The 20,940-nt window shown below is 40.5% G+C and overlaps 1 protein-coding gene across 1 annotated transcript in view; it reads right to left on the reverse strand.

Moving 5' to 3' along the window:
* Nucleotides 1–20,940, reverse strand: part of LOC134575463 (alpha-2-macroglobulin-like) — a 260,467-nt gene that overhangs the window by 185,394 nt on the left and 54,133 nt on the right. Inside the window, exons 20-24 of the mRNA XM_063434756.1 lie at nucleotides 7,828–7,954; nucleotides 7,484–7,605; nucleotides 7,264–7,324; nucleotides 3,479–3,562; nucleotides 424–600 (exon numbers count right to left, since the gene is read on the reverse strand). Coding sequence (XP_063290826.1) covers nucleotides 424–600; nucleotides 3,479–3,562; nucleotides 7,264–7,324; nucleotides 7,484–7,605; nucleotides 7,828–7,954 — 571 coding nt within the window. The remainder of the gene's footprint in view (nucleotides 1–423; nucleotides 601–3,478; nucleotides 3,563–7,263; nucleotides 7,325–7,483; nucleotides 7,606–7,827; nucleotides 7,955–20,940) is intronic.

The following is a 20,940-nucleotide window of genomic DNA, read 5'->3' on the forward strand; positions in this document are numbered from 1 at the left end:
GCTTTCCCTCCTCACACTATGATTCCTCTACTGCAACTGTCATTAAAAAAACACTCAACCCCTCAATGAATAAGTTTCTAGCAACATAGTTTTCTACTCTACCCTTACCCTTTGTGTCACTATACACCACTACCTCTAGCATTTAAGCTCATCAAGCTGACTCCTCAACCCCACTGTTCCTGTGTGTCTATCTTGTCTAGTTTCAACTACTTGTCTGTCATTCCACCAATTGTACATCTGTAGAATCTATTGGCCCATTATAATAATACTAAGTAAATTATTTATCAGTGTTATGATTTACAAAATATGGACCCAAAATCATAAAATGCAAAGATAGCTGGATACAACAAGGTTATGACAATTGAGAATAAAATAAAAACAAAAACCTTAAACAAAGAAAATGTTGTTGTTCTTGTTCCTCACCACTTTCTAGGAACGTCTTGGCTTTATTCAGGATCTTATTATTTAACTGATGAGTATTTTCAAGATACTGTAGAATGAAGATATTGGGAGCAAAGCGCACCATGTTTTGCTCCCCACAGCCATTTGGCATGGCCAGCAATCTGTCCAGGTTCTGCAGGGCTGTTCCCATCAGATCTCCTATAGACGACAAACCCCAAATAAATGAAGATAAAATTATTCCACTAATTTTGCGCCACATAAATTCATTGTTTTAACATTTAGACTGGAAGAAAGGAGATTTAGTCTAAGGTAAAGGAAATGGTTGTACAAATGTTTAAATGGCAACTATATGAATACAAATAATATTCAGGGGTATAGTCTTTTTAATAGGTGGGGTAACAGCTTCTTGACCCATCTAACTGTCATTCTAGGGTTGAGAAATATTTTTCCCTTGTTTGCTGCAAAATTGCAAAGCTCTTCAAACTTGGTTTCTTGCCTTCTTTTGGACTAATATGAAAAAAAAAGTGTGAGAAAGACTGAACTTAATTGAGGCATGTCTGTTTTCAGCCTATGGGATTATGTAACTATATGTAACATGAGCATTAATTCGTAGGAGGTAAATCTGTATAGTGCTTTGAAAAGAAGGAGGCCGGAGTTAAATATATGAAAAACATCTAAGATACAAAAGTGCATTATATAAAGTGAAATACCAAATGGAAAGACATTCAATCTGTCTATCCACTGAGATATACAACAAACAGAGAAGACAAACAATAGTGTCAAACTCTTCACTTAAATGGACTCTATAGGCACCAAAAGAACTTTAGCTTAATGAAGCAGTTTTAATGTATTGACCATGCCTATGCAATTTCACTGTTCTGTTATCTATCATTTATGATTTAAATCACTTTTACAGCCCTAATAACACCTCTCTGTGTGTGACTTGCACAGCCTTCCTGATCACTTCCTGTAAAAAGAGATCTAATGTTTATTCTTCATTTATTGCACAGTCTGTTTAATTTAGAATTTCATATCTCTGGATTTGTTAATGGCTACCAAAACACTGAATTAATCACCTGTTCGTGATTAAAGCTCAATTTAAAGAGCAAGAGATAATAATATTTTGTCATGCCTTAACTATGGTATCCTCTTACTTCCTGGTTCCACGGAGCTTAGCCACACCCCTTTATGACACGGTCTCCCCATTTAATCCGACCGCACCAGCTGATCGACGCTGGATTATTGAACTACGTTCCGTACTCACGAACCGGCTACAACATCGTTGTGAAAGCCCTCGGTTACCGGACCGGACTGGAAGACTTCACGTTCCCTTCACCTCTCCTCATCCACGACTAAAGCTGAACTCTCTTCACTCCTGATAACCGCCTCTGAGGAGATCTCGGGAACCAGTGTTCTATGTGCCGGAAGCTAAGTAAAACCTCTGTGATAAGCGTTGCATTTCAAAGCTGTTATTTCCTGTCTTCAAAGTCCTTCGATAAAACAAAACCGTTACAGCTAACTTCAACTCATACTTTATCTCAGTTAGCTGCATCTGTATCGCTTCAGTTAAAGTCTATGGAACAGCTATTGTAACTTCTTATCACCTAATTCATTAATACTACTAAGAGACTCTTTCTGATTCAGTGTCTGCTAAATTACTACCGTTTACTACTTAAAGCTACAGTGCCTGTAATTGTGGACTTCAGTTATCGTTTACTACTTAAGCTACAGTGCCTGTAATTGTGGACTTCAGTTATCGTTTACTACTTAAAGCTACAGTGCCTGTAATTGTGGACTTCAGTTATCATTTACTACTTAAAGCTACAGTGCCTGTAATTGTGGACTTCAGTTATCGTTTACTACTTAAAGCTACAGTGCCTTTAATTGTGGACTTCAGTTATCGTTTACTACTTAAAGCTACAGTGCCTGTAATTGTGGACTTCAGTTATCGTTTATTAATTAAAGCTACAGTACCTGTAATTGGACTTAAAGTCAATACCTTTTACTTTTTATAATAAATATTCAAACTATAAGAAATCTGCAGTTGTGTTCCTTCATAACAAATGTTTAGACGTGACATATTTAAAGCAAGTTAACACCTGATGGAAAAGGAAACCATGCTTTCATGCAGGGTATGTTAGTCACAGCCAGGGGAGGTGTAGCTAAGGCTCCATAAACAGAAACAAAAGTGATTTAATTCCTGATTTGCAGAGAATTGGAAGTAGCAAGATCTATACACATAGGCTATTTTATTAAAGTGGCAATGTCACCACCTGGAAAATGGATATTTCATAAAAATATAGCATTTCATGAAATACTCATTTTGACTGTGTTGGAATCTCACAGAAATGTCAACCCAGTCAAGATATATAAAAATACAAAGTAAAGGCTACATTGTCTCTGTATATTTCTTGAGGCTGACTTTTTTAGACTCTGGGAGGAGCTACAGTGTCAATTCCAACCTCCGTCATCAGCGATGGATGCAGGAAATTGACTCTGTGTATGGAGGCTCCTGCAGTCTCCCTGTATCCTCCATAGACCTCGATGATGTACTCTAGTGCATGTGCCAGGACCTGAAGAGGAACAGAGAGAGGAAGATGGCAGCAATCAAAGGGTTAAATAACCATTGAATTCACTCACCTTATTCCAGCTGGCTACGACTTCACCTCCTAAAATATCAGCACCGAATGGGAACCTAATGAACATGAACAGTTTTTTTCTAGAACTGTAATGTTTTACAATGCAGGGTAAAGGGGACAGGGACAATGCACCTAGACTACTTCAATGAAATGAAATGGTCTGGATGCCTATAGTGTCCCTTTAATACAAATAGCCTAATGCAAGTTTTTATCTTTGAAGATCTTCATATTCAAAACACATCAACATGCATCCACTGTTTGATGGGTATAGTGAAGTTACAAGTACAGAGCAAATTCGATTAGTAAATTATCAGATGAGAGTTAGATAGAAGTAATAAATATGCTCAAATTATTTTTGCACTTCTATTCTTATCATGCCCAAATTCTGAGAAATTTTCAGCCAATCAGTCATACTTCCTGATGCAGTTTCCACTTACCCAAAACGGTTACGTAAGCTCTCACAGAATCCTTAATTGTATTCTCAGGCACCTTCAGTGAGATATCTTCCCTTTTATACTGACCTAGAATTTAAAGATAAATTAGTGCAAGGTATGATATTTAATCGCCAAAGGCAAATTCTAGACTATTTTTCTGCATAGAAAAGTCTAATCAAGGACATGAACACATGCCAAAATATAGAGGTTTTATCTAAAATAAGCATAATAATGTTTTAGAATAAAGTTTTCAAATTGTTGCATATAAGTATTATAGTGGTAACTGAACTTTACCACACACAAGTATATATTTTTCTAAAATAGACCTCCAAAGTTATCTACTTAAATGAACATGGATAATGTTGAGGCAACTGTCTCCTTCAAAAGCTTTAGGTTTGAATGAGACAGTTGTCTCACTGGGTAGGCTGAAAACAAGCAGGAAAATATCAGTTTCATTCTTCATATTTTCCTGCTTCATCTTTCTTATGCTTTGAAAACCCACTGGAAAGAAGACCCTGATCTAACCAATCAATGTTCTCTCCCTGGGGATGCTTGAAATGTGCATTGGGCATGACGGACACATTTACAAGATCTCTTCACCTTGCAACATCCTAAATTGGGGAGAAGAGAGTGATTAACTAAATAGAGGGAGTAGCACCTTTATATATTTCTTAACCCCTTAAGGACGCATGACGGAAATTTTCCGTCATTGCAGCACTCCCCTTAAGGACGCATGACGGAAAATTTCATGACATGTAAATTCACACTTAAAAACCTGAACTTATCACATCTCTTTCACATATTGTTTTACTCAGAAGAGGTAACTGAGCATACTTAGGGGGAATTTATGACAGTGGCACTTATCAAATGTAAGAAATACCCAGCGAAAATGCAACATTTATGTAGAAAAAATTATTTTTTTTTTATCACCACAAAATTTGAAATAAATTGGTGAAAACATGGTGGTTAAGGTATAATATATGCCTAATAACATAGCCTGGAGTGTCTGCTTTCTCAAATGGAAGGCCTTTATGGGGTTATTTGAACAGTCAAATGGCTATAATGCCACAAATTCAGACATATGACCATCTATGAAAATTCCAACTATAGAAACTGAAATAGCATGGTCTCCTATATGGCACTGTAGCTTCACAGAATAGGGGCAAAGGTATACAATGGGGGCAAAGGTATACAATATTGTGTAGCTGAACACAATATGGGGTTCTGTACAGGGATAGCACACACTAGATTTACGAAATACACATTACAAAAACCTTGTTATATGTGAATATGCCAAAATAGAGAAAAAACACAATTTTACTCCAATATTTAGCAGAGATTGGCGGTGAAATGGCTATGCAAAAAGTGTCAAACTAACCTTAGGTAAATAGCCTGTGATGTCTACTTTATATAAATATATACTTTTGTGTGGCAATTTTGTTTCCTGTAATGGGTAATAAACTTCCAAGACAAACATACCAACTTCTAAAATTGTTTCACATTGAAATTTTATTTTAGACCTTGTAGTTTGTGACCTGTAACTTTCAAAATAAACTGAAATCCTACACATATTATGTACTTTGTAAATCAAGACACATAAATGAATTGATTTTGAATTACTTTTCCTAAGCTGTACATATTATGCACACATTATTATTGCCAAAACGTGGGGAAAAAAAATGTTTTTTTTTGTTTTTTCCACATTATTTTGCATTTTTTTTTTAATAAATGAGAATTTATACATGTATAGGTCACATCAAATTAAAGCCCTTTTTGTTGTCTAAAAAACGGTGTATAATATGTGTTGGTACAATAAATGAGAGAGATGCAAATTGCAGTTGAACACAAACAGCAAAAAATGCAAAAAATGCTTGTGTCCTTAAGGGTATGTCCAGCTTCTGAAGCTGTGTCCTTAAGGGGTTAAGGTAAGTGTACTCTCAGAGTTAGTGGTATATGTAAAACATAAAAATACTGCACAATATATTGTAGTATATCTTACGTAAAGTAGAACAATAACAAATAGAATTGCACTTACAGTTTGCAGAGCAAAAGTAGCTCTTTTTGAATGCACTTGGGCAGTACAACTGCCTTGGGATATTCTGTGTCTTCTTCAAAGTGCTTTCATGCAGAGGAATTCCACCTAGATATGGTGACTCATGATGGTTTTCACCCTACCTTGGGGTCTCACAGGTTTGTTGGTAGAATAAAAAAATATAGTGCTCACTGTTGTTTTTATAAAATATATGTTTTTTTTGTTTTTGTTTTTTATATATTAACTACCAACCTACCAACAAACCCGTGAGACCTCAAAGTGGAGTGAACTTAACACATTTCACTTGCATTCTGGCCAATTTTAGTTCAGAGCACTTGATGATCAAAAGTGTGTGTTTTTACACCTTATGAGTTTAATCATTCTTCATAAAGATTTATTTTGCTAAGTTACAGGGTCATATTGCAGACATCTCAATTTTAGATTTCCAAATTGGAATTTATTTAATGGACCTGTGTTATTATGGGATAACGTAGCACCTCAATAGCTAAAAATGACCCTGCAAATGCCCACCATTTGTAAAAGTAGAAACCAAAGGACATTTCTCATATCTTTTTGGAGCCAAGCAAATATCTTTACTTAACTAGATGTTTTAGAAGTGTATAGTATTAATTTTTCTTTGCAATTTTCAATATGCAAGTTATCTTTTCTCCACATTCAATAAGGCTCGGAGTCAGACAAGACCCACAAGCCCACAGGTCCAAGAACTTATTTATTGATCTTATGTAAAACTGGGATCAATGTTTCACCAAAGGTCAGTCCTCGTGGCAGTATATACAGTTAAATGATTACATAATGGATATTTCATTGGTTGTACATTTACATTCTGAGCAGTTTAAAAATCACTTAAACTATTTAACTACTATAGAATTAAACGAAAAAAAAAAATCAATTGATTAGCAGACTATTACAAACTAATTTGCTACATCTTGCTACTAGCAATACGATTAAAACTTATTCCTTTAACTATGGTTAATCTACATTAAACAATTAAAAAAAAAAAAATAGTATCACATCTCAATGGTCTAATTCCTGCCTATTATTCACTACAGATAATTAATAGAGATATGTCTATTAATAATAATAATAATACATCTGGGATCCAATGTGAATATTATAAATTAAAGGGAAATTACCCAATTAATTAATGTGCGTTAAGGATATAGTCTGCAGTTCTATATATTTAAGGCATCATCTAATTTATAACTTAATAAAAAGCTATATAATTCCTTAATATTAGGAATACAATTATATTGCTTTCCAGATATATATTTTAGTAAAAAATAAAATGAAACCAATTATAATATCCATTAGCTGTAGGATTTTTTTGTTCTTTAGAAGATATATGTCCATAGGGGAAGTTGGTATAAAAGTTAGGAATTGGAAAAATGAAGTGGATGTTTTTCAGTAGAAAGCCAGTATGTCTAGTTAGAGAAAGAGAAACTTAAAAAGGTGTGTCTGATGTTAGCGAGATGATCAGGGAATGCCCTGGATGTCCTTCAGGCAGTGTATAGGGTTCCACATTTTACAATCTGGTTACAGAACACAAACTTTTTTTTTCTATTCATTGAAAATTGCTGAAGTTCATTTAAATTCCAGCAAGCAAGATGGGCTCCCTATGGACATATTATACAGTATAACTGTGCATGTTCGCTTAGCATTGCCGCTGTACAATATGGCATTAATTTAATCACAAAATGTCTGACATTATCTTATAGATGCATTTATGGTTGCCTACCTTCACCCTTTTTATTGCAGATCAGGGAGCTGTGAGATTTTTCCTCTAGAATGCCTCCAGGCTGAGAGCAGACATAAACCAGGTGAATATATAGAGAAGAGAATAATAGTGTTTCTCATTATTGATTTATAAATTGAAAACACAGCCTAATTCAGAGTAAATTTAGTGATTTATTTATCCCATAATTAAGTTTGCAAAGTAACACTTGCAATAAACTGACCTTTACGATAAGTGGTTTAATCACAATGTCGATGCTCCCCTGTTTAGGAACAATAGGCAGCTCATTGTTACAGAAATCTTCGGTATCTATAGCTTCTGTCCTGACAGTTATATTCACTTCTCCTAATAAAGAGGACACAAAAGAGAGAGAGAGAGAGAGAGAGAGAGAGAGAGAGAGAGAGAAAAAAGAAAGAGATACAATTAACAGAATTATAAAAGCAGGGAGATATAGAAGATATATTTTAAGTACATGCCAATCGTTAATAGTTAGTTTTTTTAATTATGGCCTAACATGGTGAAAGCTAGTTTTGGTTGTGTTATGAGAGATTTAGGTTGACTTCTCACCCAGTTTCGTGGCCTTCAGGTTCCAATAGAAGGTTTTACTTGCATCTGCACACAGACAGCTAGTACGCTGACAGTCCGTACAGGGCTCCTCTTCTAACTCTTCAGATTGCTCTAGTGAAATTTTCACCTGCAGAAGAACATTTCTTAATACAAGTATTTAGTTATTTAGTAGTTATTTTAAGGGTTTTGAAATGCATTTTATATATTGTCTGATGGCCATAGTTACTAATTATTTTAAATTCTTTATTTTTTGTGCTCGGTATTACAAGTTTACAAATTTACAAAATACAGTTCGGAGCATTGTTGTAAAATGGGAGCAAGCAGGTACATGCGTTAGCGTAAGCATTCATATTTCAGTTTTTAAGCACATTTTCTTTTAGCATATGGGTATCGTGACATGCCTGGGGTGGGTAGTGTTGTGGTTGTTCTGGTAGGGTGAATTAATACTCCCCTGGGATACTCCAGGTGTGTGGGTTGTATGTCTGTAATTCAGGCTAGTGCAGGTATGTGGTTTTGGATGCCTGTGTGTACTCGCTAGTGGAACTTGGTGGATTTTCGTGAGCTGACTAGTGTGGAAGTTGCTCCGGAATGCGATGCACCCTGTGCGGCATCGAGTGTGTCCCCTGTAACCCTGGGGATGACGGGGGGTGGGCGGAGTGGCGAGATTCAACAGTAATCGCCTGTGATCTCTCTATTGTGTGTGGCTGTAGCATAGGTGTGCCTCATGACATATTTGTAGAGGATTATAACGTACTAAACAATACATATGAATTAAAATTTTAAGTAAAGAAAAAATGAAAGCACGGGAGCACCGAGGCTCGCATACAGCTCAACTTTAAAAAAAAAACATGGAAAATGAGAAAACTTGAAAAATAAGAGGAAGAAACCCAGGGAAATGCAGCGGTGCCATTTATATGGGAACAAAGTCACGGGAGTGAATGGTTAGGGGGGGTTACCCCTTCTCTCTCACGGGTACCAGGTCCTCACATTGGCAGTCCCCGCTCTGTAATGGATATTGCCCCTGGTTTCAGTCCCTGCTCGGGGTCAAGTGGTAGGTGCCGGAGACTTGTTTGTTGATTGGTCGTGAGTGGAGCCGTCGTCCTGCTCCCAGCTCTCCGGTTGGCTTGTGGTCATGGAGGTGAGTTGTGGGGGTTGTAATTCCAGTGTCCTCAGGAAGGTGGGCACTCCAGTTGGGGTTGTGAGATGGTGTGCTATCCCGTTGTGGTGGACAAGTAGTGCGCCCGTGTTTCCCCATCTGTAAGCGATGCCGGCCTTGTGTCACAGGTTCGAATGACTTTTGCCTCAATAATGTGGCTCTGGTGACATCCTGGAAGAAAGAGAGCTGAGAGCCCTCAAAGGCCAGAGGTGTTTTGCCTTTTATAGCGGTCATTATTTGGATCTTGTCTGATGTTGTCGCCAGGCGCAGGATAACATCCCTGGGTTCCTCAGTTGTGACTGCGGTTGGGATGCCCCCGATTTTGATGTGATTCCGGCGTTGTTTGTCTTCCAGTGACATAATTTGTCCGGCTACTACATGCTGCTCTGCCTGTAGGCGTTGAATCGATTCCTGAAGGGTGGACATTGTGTCATGTATGGTGGTAATGTCAGCTTCTACTGTTCCAACTCTCTCTGTGACCGATTGTATGTCCTTTTTGACCATGGCGACATCAGCCGCCAGCAGCTGTTGTATGTTGGTCCAGAGTATTTTCAGGTCTCCTTTAGTCGTGGGGGCCGAGACATCCTGGGCCTCATGCGGCTGTGGGTGATCCGCCAGGGGAGTCATGTTTGTAGTCGGCTCCTCGCGGTCAGGCTCGGATGTTTGTTCGGGAGGAGGGCGATGTGTGGTGCGCGCCATTTCGGTTTGCACTGGTCGAAGCCACATCTCGCCAATATCCCTGGCTTGTGTGGTCACGCTTGCCGCGGGTTTGTTTGATCGGCGGCCCATACCCGTGGTGTCCGGGTTCAGGTTGGGTGCGTGGTACTCGAGGAGGCTTCCGTCAAGGTAGGCCTCCAGGCCCTGGATAGGCGATGCGCGGTAGGCCGCGTATTTGTGCCTTTGCCTGTGCTGCTTGGGTGTTTGGAAAAAAGGCATCTATCGATGCAGTAGGGAACGCTGATCAACACCGGTTACTTTTCGCTGCTTGATGGTGCTTGGTGTAGGGGATATTCGACAGATTGTTCCTGGCTATGGGAGAGCAAGTTTAGATGGCGTCCGTACAGGATGGCTGCCAGGCTCCGCCCCCTCATAGTTACTAATTATTAATAATAAATGCAATAATCTATAAAAATAACACAGCTGCAAGTGCCACTAGGCTCTGAAATAGCAAACAAGTAAATTTAACTTTCTCTTTTCTGTGTAAATTTAATACAATTTATAAGAAGGATTTTACTATGTCAGTCTTTTTTATGGGAGGTTGGTGTCTCGGGAGGAGAGCTGCACAACACTCAATACAACACACAATACACAAAACTGTGGACTGAACTGTATACACTAAAAGCAGTGCGCAGGGAGATAAATCACTTTTACAATTAATCTCTGTTCTTTATGGGACACAATTAGATGGTGCACATGATGTTTGAGTCTCTTTTTCTCAGGGAGGGGTTGAGCAGACACTGACATCAGGATCTTTGAAGGCATGTATTTTTTATGCTTTGCGTAATTTAATGCATTATCTATAAAATGCATTAACAATGGAATTTGACCATTGTTTCCTTCAACAACAGAATCATGCATGCAAATATAACAAATATAGCTGGACTTGCAGAAATGACAATTCTAGTTAACAAATATACTTTAATTAAAGAGGAGTACAATAGAAATTATAACTGACTTTAAAGTGCAATGGAAAATATCAGCTAATAAATGAGTATTAATTAGCACAGTGACTGCATTCACCATAATTGGTTATATGCATGGTAGAACACACAACAGCAATGTTTCGACCCCAAAAGGTCTTTTTCAGCTTGACAAAGACCTTTTGGGGTTGAAACGTTGCTGTTGTGGTTCCTAATAAAGTGCCTGTCTTGAACCAAGGAGTGCCTGGACCTCTATTACTTTAGCACTTGCTTGTCTGTCTGGATCTTGAAGTCCCACAGGATCTTGTCCCTGTCATTCTCAACTACCCTTTGTTGTATCTCCCATCTGGACTCAGGCAGGTCCAATCCATATTTTGTGCAGATGTTTCGGTACACAATTCAAGCAACTTGGTTGTGTCTCTCCGTGTATGCTGTTCCTGCTAACATCTTGCATCCGGCTACTAGGTGCTGGACTGTCTCAGAGGCCTCTTTGCACAGTCTGCACCTTGGGTCTTGCCTGGTGTGGTAGACTCCAGCTTATAATGATCTGGTGATGAGTGCCAGCTCCTGTGATGCTAGGTTTAATGCCTCAGTGCTGTCTTTCAGTCCTTCCTTTTCCAACCACTTGTAGGATTTTGTCATGTGAGTCACATCCACTATCTGCCAGTGGTACACCCCATGGAGAGGTTTGTCTTGCCAAGGAACCTCAATTTTATTCAGGATACTCGATCTGTGAAAGTCTCAGGCATTCTCTTAGCAGTTCATTTTTCAGAGCCATTTTCGTGATGTACTTGTGGATGCTCTGTGTTTCATCCAGGACTGTGGCCTTGACACTCATCAGGCCCCAACCTCCTTCCTTCCGGCAGGTGTACAGTCTCTTGGTTCTGGATTTCGGCTGGAATCCTCCATTCATAATGAGTAGTTTCCTGGTCTTGACATCCATGGTGACCAGTTCTTCTCTTGGCCAGGTTAATTTTCCAGCTGGGTACCTGATGAATGGTAGGGCATATGTGTTTATGGCTTGGATCTTGTTCTTGCCATTGAGCTGGTACTTCAGGACCTGTCTGACTCTTTGGAGGAACTTGGATGTTGCTATCCTCCTTGCCTCTTCTTCATGATTGCCATGCGTTTGTGGTACCCCCAGGTACTTGTAGCTGTTCTCTACATCTTCTATTTGGCCTTCTGGAACTATAACTCCTTCTGTCCTGATCATCGTCCCTCTTTTTGCTATCATCCGCCTGCACTTCTCTAGTCTGAAACAACATTCCGATGTCTTTGCTGTATATCCTAGTTTTGTGGATCAGTGAGTCAATGTCTCACTCATTTTTGGCATACAGCTTGATTTCGTCCATGTAGAGTTGGTGGCTGATGGTAGCTCCACTCTTGAAACCTGTATCCGTATCCACTCTTCTTGATGATCTGTCTGAGGGGGTTGAAACCTATTCGGAACAGCATTGGGGATAGTGCATCAACTTGGTACATGCCACATTTAATGTTCACTTGAGTTATTGTCCTGGAATTGACTTCTAGAGTTGTTTTCCACTTGCCCATTGAGTTCTTGGTGAAGGTTCTTATTGTGCCTCTCATAACACTGAGCCCCAGTGGCTGTTATGAGATGCAAGAAGCATCTCATAACACCGAGGACCAGTGGCTACTAGACCTGAAAGAAGACCACTGCATGCTGCCAGAACAGGAACTAGTCATCATCACAGTTGAAGATATCCAACAGAGAGCAGCACACATGAAGAGCTGGTCAGCCCCTGGACATGACATGATCCACAACTACTGGATAAAGAAGTTAACAGCGCAGCACTGTCACATCCTGCTCTGTTCTGCGGAGATGTCTGGCCTTCTGGTATCGTGTACTCTTTTACAATTCTTGTTTAGATTTTCTTGGTTTTTCTGCTTTTCTATTCCATGTCTGGTTTTCTTTATGCTGGGTTTTCTGGGTTCATTTCTGTATTCCGTACCTGGAATTCCCAGTCTCTTGTATTCCTTTAAATGTTTGTTTTTTGTTGCCACACCCGTTACTTTCCCATTTATCCTTTTTGTTTCAGTTGGTTCCTACAGGCAGTTGCTTATAGTCCTCTGCCCCTTTCTTGCAGGTAAGTGCTGTGTGTGTTTTATTATTGTTTATTTAGTCATGCATATCTAGGCAGATAGGAACCCACCATAATTGGAGTACTTTGCCGCAGTGGTGGGCTGCATACATCTTGGTCATTTTTGTATATTTAATCTCCAATGTTTTACATATATAGTACTTAGCTATGTCTCCTCTTGTTTTGTCTTGGATCTCTGGTCTTGTTTTATTTTGTCTTGTATTCCCAGTTCATGTACAGTCCTGTCCTGCCCTGTTCATATTTCCCTCATGTCTTGTGCACATGTTCTGGGTTCTGCTTTCTGTCCTGCTCCGGTTCTGGGTTCTTCTAGTCTTGTCTTGTTTTCTAGTTTGGTGCCTGTTCTAGTCTTGCCTTGTTTCTGTACTGGATACATGTCTGCTGCAGAGTCCCCCTATCCAGGTCCTGGGAGGTCTGCATATTAAGCTCCTAGCTCTTGGGATCCGCAGTAGCTGCATCAAGGCCCTGGTATGTGGCCGCACAAACGCTGGTGCTCAGCACCAGGGGGCGTGTGGTTACCCTGCACCAGGCCCTGATAATCCACTTCCATGCTGAAGTCTCATCTTTTCATCAGGCACTCAGGGGTCCTAGTCTCCGTACCGCTACCCGTGACATGTACGAATGCCTAGCAGCACAAATGAACCAGCTACTAGCAACAGGCTCCCACCCTGACTGGCTAATTGTCAGTCCCTGGTCATAAAGGGAACAGCACCATCCAACTACCGACCAATAACCTGCCTCCCCACAATATGGAAACTTCTGTCAGGCATCATAGCCTCCAAGAACCAAGGGCATATGAGTAAATATATGATCAATACTCAGAAGGGGATTGGAAACAACACCAGAGGATCAAAACACCAATTACTGGTAGACCAAGCAGTCACAAGGGATTCTAAGACCAGACAGACCAATGTGTGTACAGCCTGGATTGACTACAAGAAAGCCTATGACACAATGCCACACACCTGAATACTGGAATGCTTGGCTCTCTACAAGGTCAGCAAGACGATAAGAGTCTTAATCAATATAAATAGGACAAATAATTATATATATATATATATATATATATATATATATATATGTGGAAGGCATATGCCTGAAATTGTGGGAGAGGTTATTTGTCCTATTTATATTGATTAAGACTCTTATTGTCTTGCTGACCTTGTAGAGAGCCAAGCATTCCAGTATTCAGGTGTGTGGCATTGTGTCATAGGCTTTCTTGTGTGGCATTGTGTCATAGGCTTTCTTGTAGTGCCTTCCACATATATATATATATATATATATATATATATATATATATATATATATATATATGTATAAATATATATATATATATATATATATGTGGAAGGCATATGCCTGAAATTGTGGGAGAGGTTATTTGTCCTATTTAAACACACAGTAACCCCAGCTTCCCTGTCGTCGCCGTTTCGGAAGTTCTTCTGTTCTGCTTCCAGTTTGCAAAGACTCTGACGTCCTTTCCGCCCGCCAGCCGTCCGTCCTTACGAACACAGCCATCCAATTTACTTTTGTACAATTTTATGAGTATTAAAAACGAACACGACCTTCGCATGAACACGGCCCCTTGGCAACATACATTCTACAAACTGTAAGTAGTTCGGTTATACAAACACCTATCATTTCGTACGTTTGTCTCATACAATTCACGTCAATTCGTTTGTATTCTCCGTTCATTTAAATAGAGGAATTCATGTTTTAATCTGCTTTGTTCGTTAATGTGTTCTACTGATACATCATTCGTATGGGTGAAAGCATACGAATGGCATTCGTGGGTTATCTTGTGCATTTATACCTAAGTTATTTTCCATATTATCAGTGTGGAGGTGGTGTTTATTCCCTTTTACATCCATTTTCACACGGATCCCATTTCTTTCTATTTTTTCTGGGTACTTTCAATATTAACACTATGTTAATTCACTGGGTTTCATGCATTACTGTTCGACTATTATTTGTGTGAATTTCTTATTTTATACTATAATTATGCTGTTTCGTTTTAGGTCGCTTAAACTGTTCATAAGTTTAATTTTCATTACAGAATGTTACATTAGTTTCCATTCATAATATCTTTCGGTTCAGTCTCTGTCATTTCAATATGTTTGCATAATTCATTCATATGCATTTTATCTGTTTCACATAATTAAAGAACTGTTCATATAATGCTAATATTCTTCTCAAACATGGATTTCAGGTTGTTGTTTTTTTAATATTATGTATTCCTTTAGATGTTTGTATTAAAGTTTTTATTTAAAAATAAATAAGTTAATTGAATATAACAGCATTTTGAAACTTGCATTATGCCAGTTCAAGTTAAATAGATTAAAGGTTTTTTTCTCTCTCTCTTTTCTGTTTCCCCTTACCTCCAAAATAATATGGTTACAGGTTTTGGTATGACGCCATCCAGTTATAAAGCTTAACACAGAGATTATATAAATAGGCAGGTCTCTAGTTTTGCGCTCTCCCTCTCTCTTTTCTCAGTCATTCATCTGTTTATAAGAAACTAAACTAAACTAACTACATTTAAAAACGACATGTTCCTGCCTTTTTGTTTTCCCTCCATAAATAGATATTCAGGATTAGTACGCTTTCCATGGACAAGTCCAAGCTCTCCCATTGCAACCTAAATACTAAAAAATCTGGTTAGTAATTTTTCATTCTTCTTAAAAGTTCTCTCTCCTCCCTTGGTACAATTTTACTTCTTAAATTTTTAGCAATAATCTCACGTCTTTGGTCTATAGCTACTTCTGGGTGACTAAGGCTATAACTCATTCAATATATTTCAGGGGCACATGGGGTGTCATCTTATCTTATTCTATTATAAAAAAATAATATTTAATTGTATTTAGGTCTAAGGAAATAAACAGCTCAAGTACTTAAATAAGCCCTACCAGTTTACTAGCAAGTACGTGTTAAAAATATAGGTGCATTTTTTAATATTACAAAATGAAGATGAAGTGACCTTTAAAGAAATCCTTGCCAATTAGGAATAATTTCTTCATATGCCTTTTCACCTTAGTTGAGTGGTCCTGCAAGGCCAACGCCCATCCTCACGCTCAGAGGTACAAGTCCAATCGCCCAACGCATAGTTAGTGCCTTGCATTGTGTCATAGACAAGGCCTCACCTGTCACGGCCAATCTATCTTAAATCTTGAAAATGTCACCAAGAAGCCAACACCCTGCCACTTATGTCTGTTCTGAATGTAATATCCAGAGTAGTTTGACAGAACTGCATAACATGGTATCCTCTCTGGTGGCCTCTGTAGCCATTATTAACAACCGTTTGGATAATCTGGAATCCACTAACCAAACAAGCATCCCTGATGTCCAACTTCCCATAGCTCGGCCAGAACCAAGTACAGGAGCTAACTCTGATCCTTTACCTGCTAAGAGCACTAATATCCTCAACCCAGTATATCTTATCCCACAAAATCTAAAATGTGACATATTAGAAGGTAAAGATGTTAATTTTGCTTCTCTCCTCATTGATTCACATGATATAATAGAAAACAGGTCATACGCATTTGGTGATTCTTCCATGGTAATGAAGTCTAGAGACCCCAGACTTAACAGGAAACTAAATATTCCAGAGTTTGTTTTAGCTTTTGGATTATTTAGGGACGTTATTTGCTCTTCTTTTCCCCACTGTAGAGGGGAACTGGATTTATACTTGCACTAGCTGGTGGACCTAGCTTATAAATATGCAGGCTATGCATTCTACGACTATCATAAGTACTTTTCAGCAAGATCCACTGTGTCACTCCAACTGACTGGAGCCAATTAGACACAGAGTTGTTTTGCAGACATTTTGCGGGACTTAAAACAGTAGTAATGCCAGTACAGAGTATCAACATAATTTGTCTCAAAGAGAGATAAGAGATAAATTAGGAAGACCGATCGTTTTTCTTGGGAAAGCTCAGGTGTGTAATAATTTTAATGTGGGGGGATGTAGTTACAGCGCCTGCAGACTCCTTCACGTTTGCTCACTTTGTTTCAGAGCACACGGTAAAACTATGTGTCTGAAAAAATTATTCCCCCCAAAATCATTGACTCTAATAAACGTACCTAATTTGCAACATTACTTGACTGATCATCCTTCTTCCCATCTTGTTGAATTGCTTATCTCTGGTTTCACTACTGGATTTCACACTGGCTTTGTTGCACTCCCCACATGTATTCTAGAATGCCAAAACCTACAATCCGCACTCACATATTCAACAAGTGTACAGGAACTCCGCAATAAAGAAATTGAAAATGATTTTATGATAGGGCCCTTCACTACACCACCATTAACCTCTTAGAGAACTAAAGCTCTAGGAATAGCTACAGAAAAATATTTTAATACAAAGAGACTCATTTTCAGCCCCTTACTCTTCCACTACCTCTAGTTTAAATGCATTAATACCTTCAGAGGATTTCTCTCTACAAAACGCAAAAATAGATGATGCTATACAAGCTATTATTAACTTTGACCTGGCACTTACTTAACAAAAGCAGATGCCCAGTCGTGATACACTACCTTGACGATTTTCTCTCAGTTGAACCACATAACTACAGTCCGCACAGCTTACAATACATGCTTTCATTTGGGAGTTCCGGTAGCCCCAGATAAAACAGAAGGGCCCAGCACTAAAATAACTTTCCTGGGTATTACACTAAATTCATAGTCCATGCAAGCTAGCCTGCGTCAGAAAAGCTAGACAGGATTTTAACCTTTATCAAAGTCTGCACCACTCATGGATCTTGCAACAGGAAGAAATTAGTCACTTTTAGGATCACTTAACTTCACAATAAGTATTATTCCTCAAAGAAGGGCCTTCATCTCTAGTAGTGATGTACCGAACGGTTCGCCGGCGAATAATTCCTGGCGAACATAGCATGTTCACGTTCGCCACCGCGGGCGAACACATGCGATGTTCGGTCCGCCCCCTATTCTTTATCATTGAGTAAACTTTGACCCTGTACCTCACAGTCAGCAGACACATTCCAGCCAATCAGCAGCACACCCTCCCTAGCAGACCCTCCCACCTACTGGACAGCATCCATTTTAGATTCATGCTTAGTGAGAGGAGGGAAAGTGTAGCTGCTGTTGATTTGATAGGGAAATGGATAGCTAGGTTAGTGTATACAGTGTCCACTACAGTCCTGAAGGACTCATCTGATCTCTGCTGTAAGGACAGCACCCCAAAAAAGCCCTTTTTAGGGCTAGAACATCTGTCTGCTTTTTTTTTCTGTGTAATGTAATTGCAGTTGCCTGCCTGCCAGCTTCTGTGTCAGGCTCACAGTGGATACTGTGCCCACTTACCCAGTGCCACCACTCACTCACTGGTGTCACAATAGCTTGCATTTAAAAAAAATATTTCACTGTAATAGATTGAATAGCAGTTAGTTGTCTGCCAGCTTCTGTGTCAGGCCCACAGTGGATACTGTGCCCACTTGCCCAGTGCCACCACTCACTCACTGGTGTCACAATAGCTTGCATTAAAAAAAAAAAAATAACTGTAATAGAGTGAATAGCAGTTAGTTGTCTCCAAGCATCTGTGTGTCAGGCCTACAACGTGTACTCTGCCAAACTTTGCCAGTTCAAAGTGCCACTCTTATCTGGTGTCACAATAGCGTGCATTTAAAAACCAAAAAAAGTTTTTCACTGTTATAAATTGAATAGCAGTTAGTTGTCTCCAAGCGTCTGTGTGTCAGGCCTACAACGTGTACTCTGCCAACCTTTGCCAGTTCAAAGTGCCACTCACATCTGGTGTCACAATAGCGTGCATTTAAAAACCCCAAAACTTTTTTTCACTGTTATAGATTGAATAGCAGTTAGTTGTCTCCAAGCGTCTGTGTATCAGGCCTACAACGTGTACTCTGACAACCTTTGCCAGTTCAAAGTGCCACTCATATCTGGTGTCACAATAGCATGCATTTAAAAAACAAAAAATTTTTTCACTGTTATAGATTGAATAGCAGTTAGTTGTCTCCAAGCGTCTGTGTGTCAGGCCTACAACGTGTACTCTGCCAACCTTTGCCAGTTCACAGTGCCACTCATATCTGGTGTCAAAGTAGCTTGCACGCATAGTACCACTAATCGAAAAAAAAATGACAGGCAGAGGCAGGCCACCCCACAGGGGCCGTCGTGGTCGTGGTGCTGTGATTCCCTTTTGCCCTAGAATAATGCCCAGTTTTCAGAGGCTACGTACCCTGAACTTGAAAAGTTCTGAGGACATAGTTGACTGGCTAACACAGGACACCCAATCTTCTACAGCTTCCGCTCAGAACCTTGACGCAACATCCCCCTCCAGCTTAGCTTCGGGCACCTCTCAAGATACCACTCACCCGCCTGCCGCCACCACCAACACTAGCACCACAGCCGCTTCACTTGGTATGTCAGAGGAGTTATTTACACATCTGTTTGAAGAAATGAGTGATGCGCAACCATTATTGACAGAGGATGTAGATAACAGGGATATGTCTCAGTCAGGCAGCATTACACACATGGACGTACGGTGTGAAGATGATGATGTTGTACCCGCTGCTGCTTCCTTTGCTGAGTTGTCAGATACAAGTGAAGCGGTTTATGATGACGATGCGTCCGTGGATGTCACGTGGGTGCCCGCTAGAAGAGAAGAAGAACAGGGGGAAAGTTCAGATGGGGAGACAGAGAGGAGGAGGAAGAGATGAGTTGGAAGCAGGGGGAGGTCGTCGCAAGGAGCTAGTGGCACAGTCAGACAGCATGCATCGGCACCCGGGGTCAGCCCGACAGCACGCCAATCAACGCATGCTGTGTCCACCACCAGCAATGCCATCATTGCAGAGCTCAGCAGTGTGGAATTTTTTGTGTGTGTCTGCCTCTGACAACAGCAATGCCATTTGCAACCTGTGCCAAAAGAAACTGAGTTGTGGGAAGTCCAACACCCACCTAGGTACAACTGCTTTGCGTAGGCACATGATCGCACATCACAAACGCCTATGGGATCAACACATGAGTACAAGCAGCAGGCAAACTCAAAGCCGCCATCCTCCTCCTGGTCCAGCATCTTCAGCCACGTCAACCACTGCTGTCCTCCTTGCCCCCTCTCAACCATCCACCACTCCGTCTCCCGCCTTGAGCAGTTCCCGCTCACCTGCCCACAGTCAGGTGTCTGTCAAGGACATGTTTGAGAGTAAGAAGCCAATGTCAGAAAGTCGCCCCCTTGCCCGGCGTCTGACAGCTGGCTTGTCTGTACTATTAGCCCGCCAGCTTTTACCATACAAGCTATTGGGACACCGCAGTGGAAGGTACCTGGATGAGATTTCTTTTCACAAAAGGCAATCCCCAACCTGTACTCGATTGTGCAAAAGGAATTAATGGCATGTCTGGCACACAGTGTTGGAGCAAGGGTCCATCTGACCACTGATACCTGGTCTGCAAAGCATGGTCAGGGCAGGTATATCACCTACACTGCGCATTGGGTAAACCTGCTGACGGCTGCGAAGCATGGAATGCGTGTCTCTGCATACCAGTTGGTGACACCGCCACGACTTGCAGGCAGGCCTGCTGCCACCTCCTCTACTCCTCCTACTGCATCCTCTTCCATAACCTCCTCGGCTGAGTCCTCTTCTGCTGCTGCGTCTTGCTCCACATCAACGGCCCCCCCCAGCTCCCCAGGTACTATTCCACATCCCGGATACGGCAGTTTCACGCCGTCTTGGGTTTGACTTGCTTGAAAGCAGAGAGTCACACTGGACAAGCACTCCTGTCCACCCTGAACGCACAGGTGGAAAAGTGGCTGACTGCGCAGCAACTAAAGATCGGCAAAGTGGTTTGTGACAACGGAACAAATTTGTTGGCGGCATTGAAGTTGGGCAAGTTGACACATGTGCCGTGCATGGCACATGTGTGTAATCTGATCGTACAACGCTTTGTGCATAAGTACACATGCTTACAGGACGTCCTGAAGCAGGCCAGGAAGATGTGTGGCCATTTCAGGCGTTCCTACACGGCCATGGCGCACTTTGCCGATATCCAGCGGCAAAACAACATGCCAGTGAGGCGCTTGATTTTCGACAGCCCGACACGTTGGAATTCAACACTCCTTATGGTCGACTGCCTGCTCCAACAAGAAAAAGCCGTTAATGAATATTTGTATGACCGGGGTGCTAGGACCGCCTCTGGGGAGCTGGGAATTTTTTTGCCACATTACTGGACGCT

The sequence above is a fragment of the Pelobates fuscus genome, chromosome 10 (assembly GCF_036172605.1).
Source record: "Pelobates fuscus isolate aPelFus1 chromosome 10, aPelFus1.pri, whole genome shotgun sequence".
Lineage (NCBI taxonomy): Eukaryota > Metazoa > Chordata > Amphibia > Anura > Pelobatidae > Pelobates > Pelobates fuscus.